Below are 16,407 nucleotides of genomic sequence, written 5' to 3' on the forward strand. Positions count from 1 at the left end.
ATCAGCTTCATCTAAAGCAACGGTTCTCAACCAGTATAGGCCGGGACCTTAGAGTATATATGAATAGAGACGGCACCGGGAGGAAACCCTGAGGCGAAATGGACATAGTGGCCGAATTTGGTATTGCAGCTCGAGCCAGCGCTGGTCCGTTGACTATCATTGCGCACGTTCATGTGTTTGTGGCCATGACACGTGAACGAATGTTTCATACTTGAACGCGCACAAACGGCACAATGATAGTCAACGGCAGCGCGTTCATGTGTTTGGGGCCAATCCATCCCAGAATGCACTCTGTTCCTACACGGAAGGAGGAGTGAAATCGCCTCATGCGCTTTTGAGCAACTTAATGCAAGTGGATGGGAGGAGAACTCGGGTGTCTTCTCTATTCATATATACTCTAAGGCCGGGACATGCTTTTGGGGGATCCCCAGATGACAGTAATGTGACAATGTGAGGACATTTAAAACTTTTTCTTTCTGCTTTTTTGGAAAGGGGGAGAGAGATGGGGTGGAAGACATGCAGCAAAGGTGGTCGGGATCGGGACTAGAACCAGCGACACACTGTGCAGGCTGGATTACCAGCCTAGGTGCCTGGACTGCTCGGCCCGCCCAGGCCCATTTAAAACCTTTTAATTCCCCCCCAAAAATATTGCAGCCTCATCCTTTTAGATGTGGTGGGCGTGTCTAGCTTGATTTTAATCATTGCAACAGAGCTTGTTCCTTGTAGACCTGCCCATATGCTGTTGTATATAATACGCCTCTTGATGTTGTACACTCATACCTGACGAAGACCCACAGAGGTCGAAACGTTGTAACAATAAATAATTTTCCTGGGAGCTACAACTCAGTGTGCGGACATCCCTTCTGTGGACATCCCTTCCTTTTTCACAATACCCCAAAAATGAAAAAAAAAAGTAATCAACTACAATAAAAACTGGTCAAACGCTGTCCCAAATTGTCATATAATAAGAAAGTTGTGAAAATATATGTGTGTGTGTGTGTGTGTGTGTGTGTACGTTGTCCTGAAAAGGTTGAGAACCACTGGTCTAAAGTGCCACCGCGTGCACTGAACCATCACCACAAGCAACCTCACTGCTGATCCATGTCGAACATGGATGGAACTCTGCCACAGAAGACACAGTGGAGTTAATCTGGGCAGAAAGCGAACCAAAACACATAGCGGAAAACGCGTGACCTTCAATGGCTCACGGTTTGTTCCTCGTCAACTTTAATCTATTCATTCAATTAACGTGTAAATGAAATGCCATTTTCTCATTGTCTTTGTGAATAAGGCTCTAAGGTTATATAATAAAACAAATCACAACAACGAATGTCGTTGATGATAATATTCTGTTGATAATATCCTGTATCACAACCATATTTGAGATGCACAGTGAAGCAGCAACCAGGTGCAACAATACTGATTGCCAGTTACAGTATAAAGTTATGATTATTCAGAACATACAACATAATTGCCCTAATGCATGCATGACTAAACAAAACATGAAAAAAATAACAAAAAAAACCCTCCCTTGCCACGTCTGGGCCAGTGTGTGTTAGTTGTGCGAGGTAAGAGATAAGAATAGCTCTGGGGTTGATCAATGACTAGATTATTTGAATGTCAGATGTCAGCCAGACATAATTAACCCATTTAGACCTGATTTCCTGATCCTTTAATTTCTGAAAAACCCATGTTTCTATGTCAGTGATTCTCAAACTATTTCATTTCAAGGACCTTGGAAATTATATGTACTTGACTGCAGACCCCCATCTGAATGTTGTCCCAGGGACCCCACAGAAGCAAATTTTTGAGTTAATTTTTTTTGCTCTGAAAGCCTATATACATTCAAAGATTTGCGCCACATTTTCACGATTTAAAAAAAATAGCAGATCTACAAGCTTGTAGCGCGGCACTCGGTGCCGCGCTATGAGCTTGTAGATCTGCTATTTTTCAATAGCTAAAGTATAACACAAAATGGGGTTCCCGCTCTGAATGGGTTAAAGCTAGTACATATCAGTAGTTCATTCATTATTTTTGTTTATGTGGCTCCAATAATATGGTATACACTGACCACACCTCTCACACATAATTAATGTTTACTGGCAGAAGGTTAATATCCACTCAAGACAAAATGAATCAACAGTAAATTAATGAGACCATTAACTGCATTGATTGATACCAAAATGAGCCTTCTTTATATGCAAGACTTACCTGGGTGTGTGGGAGTATCGATTATAATAATGCCTCTTTTAGAGAAGCCCATGTCCAGATGGGTGATTTGTGTGGAGATTATCACCAGGGTAGGCCTGCATAGACTGGGATCAAGTTGCTTTGCAGATTGCTGATCCATTTCCCATATCTAGAGCAAATAATGGAAATGGTTCATTGTTATACTACATACAGTACAAATTACAGAAGGTGCATGCGGTCTCAGGCCGATCTTTAAACCTGGGAACGATACTACATGTCTTCTAAATCCTGACAGTTTTCTGAAAACCTTCAGCGTCAGTGGCGCTCAACCTTTTTGATATGTCAAGGACCCCCAGAATTATCTGTATTTGGCCGCAGACCCCCATCTGAAAATATGTTGTTCCAGGGACCCCCCTCGAAGCAAAGATTTGAGTTAAAAACGTTTGCTGTGAAAGAAATTATATTAAAAGATTTGCGCCACATAAATAGCAGACCTACAAGCTCGTAGCGCGGCACTCTGTGCCGCACTATGAGCTTGTAGATCTGCTATTTTTCAACAGCTAAAGCATAACATAATGTTTAAAACACCAAAAGGGGTTCCCAGAGCAGATTTGGGTCCTTTTTGTGACACAAAGCTTAATTGTGTTGGTTGTACCTCCATGTTAATGGCAGATTGTTTTTCCTTCAACATATTCATTACTTAGTAAATGGCTCAAACAATCTTACCTTGGGTTTTCATTATGAAGTATGGCTGGCACTGGCAATTTCCTTCCTGACGTCAGCCATGACGCATATGGCATGCATGGGCAGATCATGCAACAAAATAAGTGGGAGCTAGCCTACTCTTTTATTTTGTGTCTTTGTGGTTTTCAGAGGTGGGTTTACTGACTTACTGACTCCTGTACATTCACCAAGACACCAAGTTGGCCCTAACCCTACACTGCTCTGGCCAATAACACTGGTCAGGTGGAAGTCATTATTCACCTGGCTGGCACTGCATTACTTTTAATGGTAAAACTGTGGCTTGTTGACTTTCTGGAATCTATAGGCCTATATATGGCTAACCCTGGCTTCTGTTGTTCTGCTGCAGCAGGGAACAGCCTTTAATAGATCCTTTTCACAGCAGCCATGTTGACAGACCAAGCAGCAAGGTAATATCATGAGTGTGTGTGTGTGTGTGTGTGTGTGTGTGTGTGTGTGTGTGTGTGTGTGTGTGTGTGTGTGTGTGTGTGTGTGTGTGTGTGTGTTCCATTCAAAGTCTCTTGTGTGCCAGTGCCAGCATGATGTTAAACTGCACCACAAGAGCTATCTCTGCTGGCACAAAAAGTAACACCTAAAAGGAAACACACCCACAAGCCACAATTAATTGTTATTAACTTCAGCTGTGTTTACCTGTCAACCTGTCTGCTGTGATTGTGAAAAGGGTCCATTTCCTATCTGGAGTATATCGGGGACAGCGGGATGATGATGAGCCCCTGAGTAGAGAAAACGAGGGAAGATAAGTTGTTGAACCACTATGAACAAGCTGCAGTCATTCTGGGGCATTATTTTTGTGCTGTTAGCCTGTTTCACAGCTAGCTGCCGATCAAAAGTGGCTGCAGCTGCTGTGATTTACAGGTTTCGTGTTAACAGTGTTTGCTGCTCCCTCTCTAGGTCGTCCTCAGACCTGATAATGATGCAGATCGGGGCTTCTTGGATCTTTTTAGATTATAATTATTTTTTTAAGACAAAAATCTGTTCAAAGTCAGGATCCTTTTTGGATCGCAGCTGGTTGGATCCACAGTCAGGAATAGTAAAACTACTCCCCATCATGATTCATGTACCTTCATGAGCTAACAGCTCATGAAGTTCGCACTGCGGACGACACCGCCGTCATTGGCCTGATTACAGGCAATGATACTGCCGCCCTACAGAGAGGAGGTGAGAGCCCTGCCCTGACATTGCTGTGTCAAGAAAAACAACCTCCGACCTAACGTCAGGCAAAACAAATGAGATGATCATGCATGCTTTTGAAACTAAAGGTTCAAACCCTCACATCTAGAGTTCAGGCCAACTCGAGTCTCTGAAAATATTGCGGTTATCAGGAGACTGCAGGTAATATAAAAAACCTCCACCCCAAGACTGTGGTGGAGAGTGAGCACTGAGCAGCGTGGTGTTCGTCAGGGCTCACGTCAGTCAGTGATAACCTATAGCTGATCACATCATGTGAGACAACAGCTCTTTTTCCTCTGGAGACTGTCAGCGTGACCCCCGTGCCACTCTGAAGCTTCTATAGCTCCACCATTACGAGTTTCCTGGCAGGTTGCATCACTGCCTTAATATTTATACTGAAGATGCTCAAAACAACTGACTGCAAGGCTCTACAGAGGGTGGTTGAAAGAGCAGGGCACACCTCACGGGGGACGCTGCAGTGGAGAAGGTCAGAGTTCCTGGGAGTAGTAGTGATGTGCTCCGCACTACCTCTGTACCTCACCTGGGATGTGCAGACAGATCGGGTGAATCGCTCAGGTTGGCTTCTACCATTGCCAATGTATAAACCCAGCGGCAATGAATGCAGAAAAACTGAAGATTTTTTAAACTTTAATCACAACATGTTATGCTGGATCAGGTACTGCCAGAGGACTTTACCATAGAGTTTACAGGTCTATTCTATATTATTTGAGGAGGGATTCCATGGGATATAGCATGTTGATCCATTAAAGACAATTTTGACTACCGGTATGTTGTTTTATTGAGAAAATACACACATTTCCTGCTGCTGGCAGTTTTTTGTCTTTGACCACATTTAACTGAGGGGCTGCCATCGTGCAGCCTCAAGCTTTTCACCAGAGGAGAAAAACTGATTTTTTTATTTTTTTATTCAAAATTAGTTACTGGTAATAGCACAGGCAGACTCTTCACATACTATAGAGCATGTCTGAAATAAATGTCAGAGCTGAAATCGACATATGAATATTAAACATGTAGCTAGTGAACCTTATGTTTTCTCAACTCACTGTTTTCTGTAAGACATTACTCTATAAGCCATATCTCCCAAACTGGTGGGTCAAACTGAACAACCAATATGTCAATTTGAAGCTATGATTCCCTGCTTTCATATGACATGAGAAAACGAAAATGACAACCATGCCCCCCATGGACAATGTGAGATCTCTGAGGTCCTAAGATCCTAAAAGTTCCTGAGACTAAGCGAAAGACTAAGGTGACCGCACTTTTGCAGTATAGTTGCTCACTGTACATTATGGAACGCCCTACCTTTCACTTTAACAACGCTGAGTCTGTTGATATTTTTAAGAGTATGTTGAAAACGTTTTTATTTCTGAAACATTTTCCCGATATGTTATTTGACCTTCTTGATTATGTTTTATTGCTTGTTGTACTCCATTTTTCCTTGCATCATTACACTATGTCTTGTTTTAATTTGATTGATTATATTGTGTTCATTGTACAGCACTTTGTAACCTTGTTTCGAAAGGTGCTTTATAAATAAAATGTACTTACTTATTTACTAAACTGTTGAAACACTATCGAATATCAAAACCTAATGCAATTTTTACGATCTAACCACACTTTTGTGGTTTGTAGTTTTATGGTGCATTATGTTATACATCACATCAGTGCATTTATTGAAAAGTTGTTTCAAATAGGTCACCTATTCTAGAATCAGCCATCATCATGCAACGAGACTGGAAGATCTTTTTTCTTCATTTGTTTGAAATAACTAAACAGACTAAATATAAATTCTCTCTGGGTCGTCTTCAGACGAGCCCTCCATCGTTGCTTCCAGTCATCCTGGTTCTCCATACATCTGGCCAGCTCATTGGTGCTTTGCGCTCCTGCGTCGTTCTTGTGTACATATGTTAATACTAGTTTGCTGGCCCGGCAGCTCTTGGTGTCTTTGGCAGTGTCCTGCTAGTCTAATTCTCCTGGCTGCTATTTTCTGGCTCACCCTTGGCATTCTATCATACAGGTTTCGGTTTGTGTTGGTAACATGTGTGCTCTTACTGATGTCATGGCCATGTGCCTTCTGTTATAAAATGCCTAAACCAATTAGATTATTTCTTGAGCACTATCCCTGCCCACATAGCTGTGTCTTGTGTGAGCGTCTAGCTATTAGTTAAACTGCACATCCCCAGAGAAAGTTTCGGGAATCCACTGCAGACTTTACAATAACATTCCCTTTCTTCAGTGATGTCACAACATGCTTTGTTGAGGCTTAAAGGAGTAGTTCACCCAAAACAATTGTTTAATTACACACCCAATGGAGCCTTGAATTCATGGAGATGTGTTTTGTTTTTGTGACATTCCTAAGCCAATAATTTGATGACCAGTGAAGACTCAAAGAGAGTTCATTGAGTCTCCTACCGGAGACTTATTACAGAAGAGATATCAGTTGCATAGTAAACCTGTACAGTACTTATCAGTGTCCTTCATAGCATCGTACCTCTTAAGTGGCAGTTAGATGAAAAGAAAAGTTGTGAGATTATTAATAGACTTGAAAAGTGAAGTTTGGACCCAATTGCAACTGTTTGGTAGCCATAAACGTCTAGACGTCTAATTGCCAATTAAGTACCGGATGCCACGGACGACAAGACGTCTTCCCTTTGGAATTCATTTTTTTTTTCTTATATATATATATTTTTGAGCAGCATATTTTGAAATTTCCTCTAAGCTGGTGTACAGGTGATGACATGCACATTACATGCATAATAGAATTACAAATTATTTATTTCTTTATAATGGGAGAATTGGCACTCAAAGCCTAAACTGGTGACCTGAAAGAGTTTTAAGTGCCAACTGACAACCTACTTGTACAGAAGCCTTGGCTAGCTATTAAGATTGAGCCAGATGTCTATTCTACTTTACGGTTTAAATAATATGCCATTCATCTCATGTCATTTTAGATTTTTGTTATGTGCATTGGTAATTTTATATAATAATATATTTGGGAGTCCTCTTTGACATTAAAAGTTTGAGCACCACTATAACATATTTTTTTCAGAAATGATTCAGAAGACATTTGTAGAATCTGCCTGCAGGTCTTAATGGGTTGAATCAGGTCTATATAAAATAGAGTTACTGTATGTATAATTCATAGCATGTGACACATCCAACCATCCATAATAATTAACAGAAACCCTTCACATTGCAATGGAACATGCGGCATTGCATAAATAATTCAGCTAGGGTTGATATCCTTATTGGTTGGTAGGTCAGTCGGGTGCACTTCATGGTGGCCAGGGAATACACCAATCATTATTTCAGTTCATGCCAGTCGTGGGCGACACACATTAATACATTAAGACTTGAGGCAGATTCTACAACTCCTAACAGTCTTCTATAATATCGTGGACCCCTGAAAATATAGTAATTTGGCCGCATACTCCCATCTCAAAATATGTACTTCCAGGGATCCCCAGAAGCAAATATTTGAGTTAAAAAATGTTTGCTTATATCTGCTAAAATCTAAAATGACACAGATGCTTTCTCGTAAACGTATACAGTCGTATACGTATACGAGTCAAAAGTAAAATATTTGTCTTTGGAAAAATGTAGTATCCAAAAATAACCTGCTATATTGTACGCAGTGCTCAAGCAAATATACTGTGTTTCTGTCCACCACCAGACAACATTAATACATTAGTACATTTCAGTAAAATGATAGCAATGGCTCATATAATGAGCAGGAAACACTTCTTTGTCATCCGAGTCTTTCCTTTTCTGTACGCCGAAACCAGCGGTGAACCACACAGCACCACACGACCCCCACAGGGAGAAACACGTGGAGGACAGCTTAGCATAGTCTTTCATGCGCTGGAACTCTCGCAGGATGAATCAAAGCACCCCGCGTCCGTGCCCACCAACACCGATCCGATCCTCACCTGCAATATAAGAAAAATAAGTGTCTGAATCAGCTAACGAGAGCCTAAAAATACACACGTAAACTTGTGGCAAGGAAGGAAGTCTCTCATGCACGTGTGCCTGGCAAAAATGCAAATGCTGTCACTTTAGTTTCGAGCACAGAGTGAACTCAGACATTCGGCATATTGCAAACGCACGTCCACAGCTGCTCTAATAACGCTGCAGGTTTCTCTTGTGAATTTACTGAATTACTAGCAGACAGATTGCATGGTTTGAGGGTGATTCGGCTATTATATGGATGGATGTGTGAAATGTTGCAGAGTCCTGTCTTATTGGTTGTGATTATCATATTTCTTTGTTTCTCAAAGAAATACGAATTTCCTTTTTTTTTGTAATTCACCCAGCTTTTAAACAGATCTAGCTGTGTGTGAGCCATAATCATTTGCAAATATTATTTGCTTTTTCTTTATCAGCTTAGCAGGTTATATGAGGTGAGAGTAAAGAGAGGGAGCTAGAGGAATCAAGATGGGGAGAGTCCGAGAGAGAGAGAGAGAGAGAGAGAGACATGCACAGACAGACAGAGTGATTGCCAAGAGGACACCAAAGGATGGCTGCACACAACAACCTCAAAGTGGAAGTTGTGTCTCTGGGAAAGTGAGACTCAGCGGTAAGTGTTCAGACTTGGTGTTACAAAGGGCAGTAAAGTGCTTACTTTGATTGAATCAATTGCTCCGCGTAACTAGCTGGCGGTGCCGGGCCTCCCCAGAGTGACAGGAAGGTCTGCAGAGAGTGAACCAATCCAACCTTGCGTTGTATTCGGAGAACAGGGGAGATTAACAGTGCAATGCATCATAGCTGTGCCAAACCACTGATGTGTAGCAGACTGTATTTATTGACTCATTGACTCTATTGATTGTCTCAATTGATGAAAAGTCCAGAGACAACAGACAGATAGATGCACAGCAAGTTATGCAAAACAAGATCATGGGTCATGTTACTCTTATTTCATTGGATAAGCATGGATAAAGTAGGATTCAGAGAGAGAAGCAAATACCTGCCGAAACCCTGTTATTATAATCTTTACTCTTATAGCACAGTGGTTCCCAAACCTTTCCAAGCCAAGGACCCACAAACAGCCGTAGCCTCTGGCGGTGGGGCCCTTATTGCGAAATGGCTTCACCCAAAACAATAAAAAATAGAAAAAAATAAAATATCAAATCTATAAACTCACGTGTCATGCTGCAACATATTGAGAGCTTGTAAATCTGCTATTTTCCTTCTTTTCAAAGATCTCTACGTTTGATAATGAATGAGAAATTGTGTGGCATGCCCAAAAAAGGGATGCCAACAATCTCATTGATCATGATTAATTTGAATATATAATATAATATAATTTTAATTTGTATATATATCATTTATTTTTAGACTTTTTCTTTCCCCTTTCCCAATTCCACCCGCCTGCGGCCACGCCGGCCGCTGCATGTAGCATGTGTGTGACGACCCAGTTTGTCCTGTTGATCACAAGCAGGTGGAAGTAGGCTATAACTTTTAGGTATATCACAGACATGTCCCTGACAAGCATCAGTCGATCTGATTTAGATACATACAGTACAGTAACAGCTCAGTAATGTATCTGGATACGTTAGCAAAATTCACATTTTGACATTGTTCCATTGACAGGTTCACTCAATAGGCCAATAAAACTCTAATGACGGCAAACGGCACCGCGGCAGATGTTTGTCAGACAACTTGTGTGCAGTCGTCCTGTGTTGTTCTTCACCCTCATTAACCTGTATTACGTCGACGAGAAAGGGGGACGCAATCAGACTCTGTAGACTGTAGAGAACCGTCAGATTGATCTTTTCTGGTCTATCAAGCATGTTTTGGCATGAAAAATGTCAGGGTGTAACATGATTGAAAGCATAAACAATCCTCTTGATATTTGCAATTAACAAATAATATGTCATTATGTTAAAGTCATTTATACTACACCACGCCAAGAGTGCCTGGTCTATGAGGACGCTAAAACGCTGTCAACTATGCAGCCAATTTTCAAACCCAAGTATTGAACGTGAATGGCAGGCGCCAAACATCTATTTTGCTATTGAATGTGTGTGCAATTACTGAGTGCGGGCCACAGAGATATCGACACCAAGGAAATTAACACTTTGGTCAAACTGGGATGATGGAACAAAAACAGAAGGATTGTCTCCACATACAATACAAACACTGACAACTGAAAAAAGATGAGTGCATGTCAAGGGATTATTGTACTATTTGTCTACGAATTTCCTTTCCTTTTCTTTTCTCTACAACAGCAGGACAGTGTCAAAAGAAATAATCCATAGCACTTCTTGGCCTCAGCCATTTGAATAGAATGTCTTTCTCTACTGTATGCTGGTGAGTGGGTGTGAGGGCAACAGACTGCAAGGAAAGTAAAGGGAGGGGGAAAACAGGCAGAGTTTGCCCTTAGGGCTCACGAGGTAAGGACACTTAAATCATCGCATGCATTGCCATAGTCAACAGGATTTCTTTTTTTAAGATCAGCTCTTTTGCTTTAAAAACAAAATGAATAAATCATCTCCTCTTCACAAATATAAATATATTTTATGTATAATAATTATATACAATGTTTTGCCACCATCAACAACATTAGTATTGAGGGGGATCGAGAGAACAAAAAAGCATTATGTCAGTAAACTCTTGCCGATGGGTATACAGACATTGCAAAGACATAGTCATGATTGATTGACGTGCTCAAGCAGTCTCTCTGAAGATGCAGATGCCAAACGATAGTTTGTTGTATTATTGAGAAGGCTGGTGGTGTGGCTGTGCTATATGTGCCTGAATCACTTGTCTGCTAGTCCTGAGAGCTATACGGGACTGTCCACCTTTCTCCCAGCTCTCTGTCTGCTAGTCCTGAGAGCTACAGGACTGTCCACCTTTATCCCAGCTCTCAGTCTGCTAGTCCTGAGAGCTATGGGACTGTCCACCTTTATCCCAGCTCTCAGTCTGCTAGTCCTGAGAGCTACGGGACTGTCCACCTTTATCCCAGCTCTCAGTCTGCTAGTCCTGAGAGCTACGGGGTCCTCCACCTTCCCCCAGCTCCCACTGAATTACCTGTCTGCTAGTCCTTAGAGCTAACGGGGTTCTCCACCTTCCCCCAGCTCCCACTCAAAGTTCTGGCCAGTCATCTGGTAGAACATCATGTTAAAGGGCTTGTAGAACTTGTGCAGTCGGCGAATCACGTCGGGGTCGATTTTGGGATGAGTTCTCCCTTTTGACTTGCCCAGGCACCGCGGGGTGCTGCTGTCCTCTGGCTTCTTCAGACACGGGAACCCTTTCGTTTTGTTGAAGTAAAAATGTTTATCCGTGACAATCCGCTTCAGTCCCAGGAAATCCTGCACTTTGGCCATCTCCCCCGCCGGATCGACGATAAGCCTCTCCCCGCTAACAAAGTGCATCTGAGCCAGAGGGAAGTACTGCATCCAGCTCTCGAGGTGCAGGGCGTATATTCCGATGCGCAGGGCGCTCCACGAGGCATCGATGAGACCGAGCGTCCGGTTCTTAAACGCCAACACCTCAAAGGTCGGAATCTCGGGTTTCTTGGACAACGTCTGCGTGTAATCTGAGATGGCCCTCGTGACGGGGTTGCGCACCACGATGATAAGCTTGATGTCCCTGGCCATCGTGTGGATGCGCTTCGGGGCGTGGTTAGTCACAAAGTAGCTGGGCGTCTTCTCCATGGTGATCTGGCCCTCCAGCGTCGAAGGCATCAGGTCTCTGAGGAGACAGAGACAGACAAGACAGCAGACACAGCAGTTAGTTCAGGACCAATGTGACATTCACACACAAACACACAAACACACACACACACACACACACACACACACGAGCGGTGACCATATATGGAGGCGTGATGTCATGAGGCGTGACTATATACAGTAGGCATGATGTCACAAGGCGTGACCATATATAGAGGTGTGATGTCACGACGAGGCGTGACCATATATGGAGGCGTGGGGTGACTAACTAACTGACGGACGGGAGATGCAGGTTTTCAAAATAATTTACATAAATATTTTCGGAAATCTCTATGAAAAAAAAGAGGGTTGTCTATCTGTTGAACCACAAAATGGCCGCCACTACTATGCCCTATAATGTGACACAAATTACACTGTGCAAGCAAATTCATGACGTTTATCAAACTTGAAAGTACAAGTGAAAATGAGCGTTATCATCACTGGACGTTATGTTCTGAGGAAGAATGTACAGCTAATTACATCCATGGAGCAATCTGTGAGAGATAAAAGAAAGGGAGATAAAATGGCAGGCGAACAAGTATGCTCATTGCTTAATTGACTCCATCTGTGTTACTCCAGGAGCTGTTTTGGAACATTAATAATGAGTTCGCTGCATATCATTAATACTGTGGCGCCCGGGGTATTGTTTTGTCATACATTTATTATGCGTGCGAGGCTCCACTGCGCTCTGCTGTGTGTGTGAGTCTCATTCCTCAGCATTCACATGCATGCCTTGTGAGCATGGCACTTTCTCTTTCCTCTCTGTCCAATGTTTAAGGTTAGAGGCTGTTCAATGAAGGGAACACTAGTGTAATCATTGAGTGTCATTGTGTGATCATTAACTGTAGCTTAGAAATGTTCCTGTCTGTGGAACCGTGTCCTGTCAGTATGGGGTGGCGGGAACGCCTTTCGCCATGGTCACGTTTTCTCTGAGAAAGAGCTGGTGGAATCAGGTAAGTATCACTCATACGTCTTATATTTCGACAGTTACCATTTTTATATTGACAAATAAAGCATTGTGTTATTACATCAAACAAATCCTCATCAAATCCTTACATCTGTGTCCAATCCTAATCCCTGCTGTTCTGTTTGTTTATTTGCTATTGGATTCTGTGCTAAATTGGTACAATAAATCCTTTGTGAGACGGCACTTATTTACTTAGAACTTCAACAATAAGAACCATGAGGTACTGTGTAATATAAAAGGAAATGGAATCCAAGTATAGTCTGTGGAAATACATTTGTTGTTTACAAGCATACAATGAAGTTCTTTCATAGACTTGCACTGTTAGACAATATTCCCTATATTTCAATGATAAAAGCTATTTCGTTCTGGCATTTCTTTCTTTTTTAAATCCCCCATTAAGTTGGCCAGCAGTGCAAACGTACAGTAACGATACGGACACATCAATCATTCGCATCTTGGACATATTCTAAATTAGCTGTTCTCTGCAAAGAATCCAATTTACTGTGTAAAGCACATCAGCTGTTATGCACATATCGACCACCCTCACACACATATGGATACTGAGCCGCACGTCTCACAAGTGGCTTAGTAATTGCATCTCAGTAACAGTATTGCATTCCTGATGGGTAATTTCCCCTTGGATTATGTTTTTCTCCAGACACCATAGAACTGTGGCTACTTCTTCCCCGGTAATGGGATATTAAACATATCTACAGATAGCATGGCGACTGTGAGGAATATTAGTTTTCATTATATCCCATCAATGTGGGCACACTTCTTCACTTACAGTAATGAATGGCTAAAGATTTTCTCTAACCTTTCAAGGTCTTGAGCTCTTCACTGTTTAAAACCCAAGTATGAGGCATGGTAGATGGCACAAAGTTTATCGAAATTAAAGCGCGAGGAGGGCAAACCGCGAGGCACGCTACAATTAATCACCTTGAAGCCACCTATGTGATGCACCTTCAGCCTAGCGCGCGAGCCGGGGTGTCTCGGTGGTAATGTGCTGTGCTTCTTTGGAGCATATCCAATTGACGGGACAGATGAACAATGTTCAAGGTAACCTTTTTATATACGTAACACACTATTGTCCTCATCAAGCCGCCCCAATGCTGCTCATTATAATGTTTAATTACCAAAAGATGGAAACGCACAAGCCAGATACTTTCCCATTGTGATTGGGAATCAGTCATGGATCATGTGCATTTCAAATGTCGGTGGTGAAGGAGAGGCGGCACCGAAAATCCGAACGGCAGATAAACAAGGTAATTCTCCCTGGGCGTGTGTGGCGGATGACTGCTCCGGCCTTGCAGTCTGCCGGAACCGAAGTAAACAAGAGGAAACGGTTAACACTCGTTACTCTCCGCATCAGCTGCTCAGCTCGACACGGGTCATTCAGGTGGGTAGGTAAATAAAATGCACAACGCTAAAGAGGCCCTGCTTACCATCTGCTGTTTACAGGCGCAAACCCAGAGAACACATCGCATGACATTTGCCTTCTGTTTTTACCAGACTCTGAGCGCGATATTTACATAGACAAACAGAAGTGTGAAAAATAAAAGTTTCCAGGGAACTTACAGTATAGCGTGCGTGCCGTGCGTGCTCCGACTCCACCATCTAATAAGGGCGAGGGTTATTATGCCTGGTTTATACCTGGCGAGAGCAGCGAAGTATGAATCACCCTTTAGGGTTATTTGTTTGTATGACCTAACTGCACGATGTACTCATGTACATTCATGTAGACTAGAGCAAACATTTTATTGAGTTGAAAGGTCCATTCTGTGTGTGTGTGCATGTGTGTGCGTGTGTGTGTGTGTGTGTGTGTGTACGTGCGTGCGTGTGTGCATGTAAAAATGTTGCAAAATGTTATTCATATCATCCGAACTAATAATTATAATGATTTAGCATCTTCAACTTATACCCAGTTGTGTTTCAGTGGAAATGAGGAGAAAGCCATTTGACAGCAGTAAATGTCAATTTGCATTCATAAAGTGCAAAAACAAAGATTATCAGCGGAGACTAGCCTCGATACCCAGGCTTTCATTTCGTCTGCGCGAAAGATGAAAGCCTGGAAAAAGCCGTGGGCTGAACCAGTCTAAAAGTGGGAGTCAACCCTTCCGCGTAGGCGTCGCTCTAAATGATGTGACGTAGCGCTGCACTAGGGGGGAGAGGAGGGGCCGGGGGTGACGGACAGATCGATGAGATCCAATCAGGGTGCGCGTTTTTCTGAGCCGCGGCCCTCCCATCTAGGCCAGAAATGTCTCTGCTTAGGTCAGGCTAGCGGAGACAGACAGACAGACAGACAGAGTCTGTCTGTCTGTCTCCGCTGATAATCTTTGTTTGTCTGACAGACAGACAGACAGACAGACAGACAGACAGACAGACAGACAGACAGACAGACAGACAGACAGACAGACAGACAGACAGACAGACAGACAGACAGACAGACAGACAGACAGACAGACAGACAGACTATTGAGAGAATCTCCTCCTCTCTCACACATGCCCAGGACCAAACATGCTCTTTAACCTACCCAAGCATTTTATTAAATGTTTCATCATGTCCTGTCTGGCTAGCGAAAGGCGGGATGCTTTCAGGGTCTTGCTAATTTACATCCCGGATACTAATAGGGCCGAGCTGTGTCTTGGCGTGCAGAAGGAGACTACAGGGAAGCTGGGTTTTCTCTAATAAACACTGGCAGAGCAATAAAAGCTCCCTCCATCTCTCGTTTGGATTGATCATTGTTTTGTCGCCGGGTTTTAATCCACTGAACCCTCTCCACATCCTGTCAAATGCAATCAACCATTCTGTCCAGATATACTATAGCTTCAGTACAGGGAAGACAGCCTTCTTGCCAGCCAGTAATACTGCGGGCTGACTTCTGTAACCAGACGGTTGTGATGAAGAATTTAGTTTTGGTTTGTTTTGTAGCCTAAGTAGATAGTTTTGATCTATTAATGGAGTCTTTGTACTTTGCGCTTCCAACGGTAAAAGTTTTGCACACCATGTAAGTCCAAAAATTGTGTGTGTAATATTCCTCATTGACCGCCGACACGGCGTCTGAAAAAGGTACTCCAGGACCGCCGCCCAGTCTATTAATACCGCAAGACTCTTAGTTTTAAAGACGTTTCACTCGGAAGAGTGTCAGGAAGTGAATTATGGTATATGTAACGGGTGCCTCGATTGTTATTTAATTCACCCAAAACATACACTTTGTAAGGTTCTGGGTAGCTCCAAATGATGTGACGTAGTGCTGCACTAGGGGGGAGAGTAGGGGCCGGGGCTGACGGACAGATCGGTGAACCAATCAGGGCGTTCGCAAATCTCAGCCGCGACACGTTAGCTCAGGCTAGGATCTGGGGGTCATATCGTTTAGAGAAATGAGCTGCAAATAAAGCTTGTTTTGAGCCAACAATCTTTTTTGAATAGTTCAAATAGCCGCTCTACAAGCTCACACCGTGTCGCTAGTTGAAAGATGTAAAATCTTTTTAAAAATAGTAAAAAAAAAGGCCCTGTATACTCGCGTCACGGCACCCACTTTGAGAATCCCATCCGTGTAGGCATTCTGCTACATGCACGATGCA

At 42.7% G+C, this 16,407-nt stretch overlaps 1 protein-coding gene across 1 annotated transcript in view; it reads right to left on the minus strand.

Moving 5' to 3' along the window:
• Window positions 1-11,192: 11,192 nt before the first annotated feature.
• Window positions 11,193-16,407, minus strand: part of hs3st4 (heparan sulfate (glucosamine) 3-O-sulfotransferase 4) — a gene marked incomplete at its 3' end in the record, with an annotated part of 110,403 nt that continues 105,188 nt past the window's right edge. Inside the window, exon 2 of the mRNA XM_083779873.1 lies at window positions 11,193-11,835. Within this exon, the coding sequence (XP_083635999.1) occupies window positions 11,193-11,835 (643 nt within the window). The remainder of the gene's footprint in view (window positions 11,836-16,407) is intronic.

The sequence above is a fragment of the Protomyctophum parallelum genome (assembly GCF_964188405.1).
Source record: "Protomyctophum parallelum genome assembly, chromosome: 13".
In the NCBI taxonomy this organism is placed as follows: Eukaryota; Metazoa; Chordata; class Actinopteri; order Myctophiformes; family Myctophidae; genus Protomyctophum; species Protomyctophum parallelum.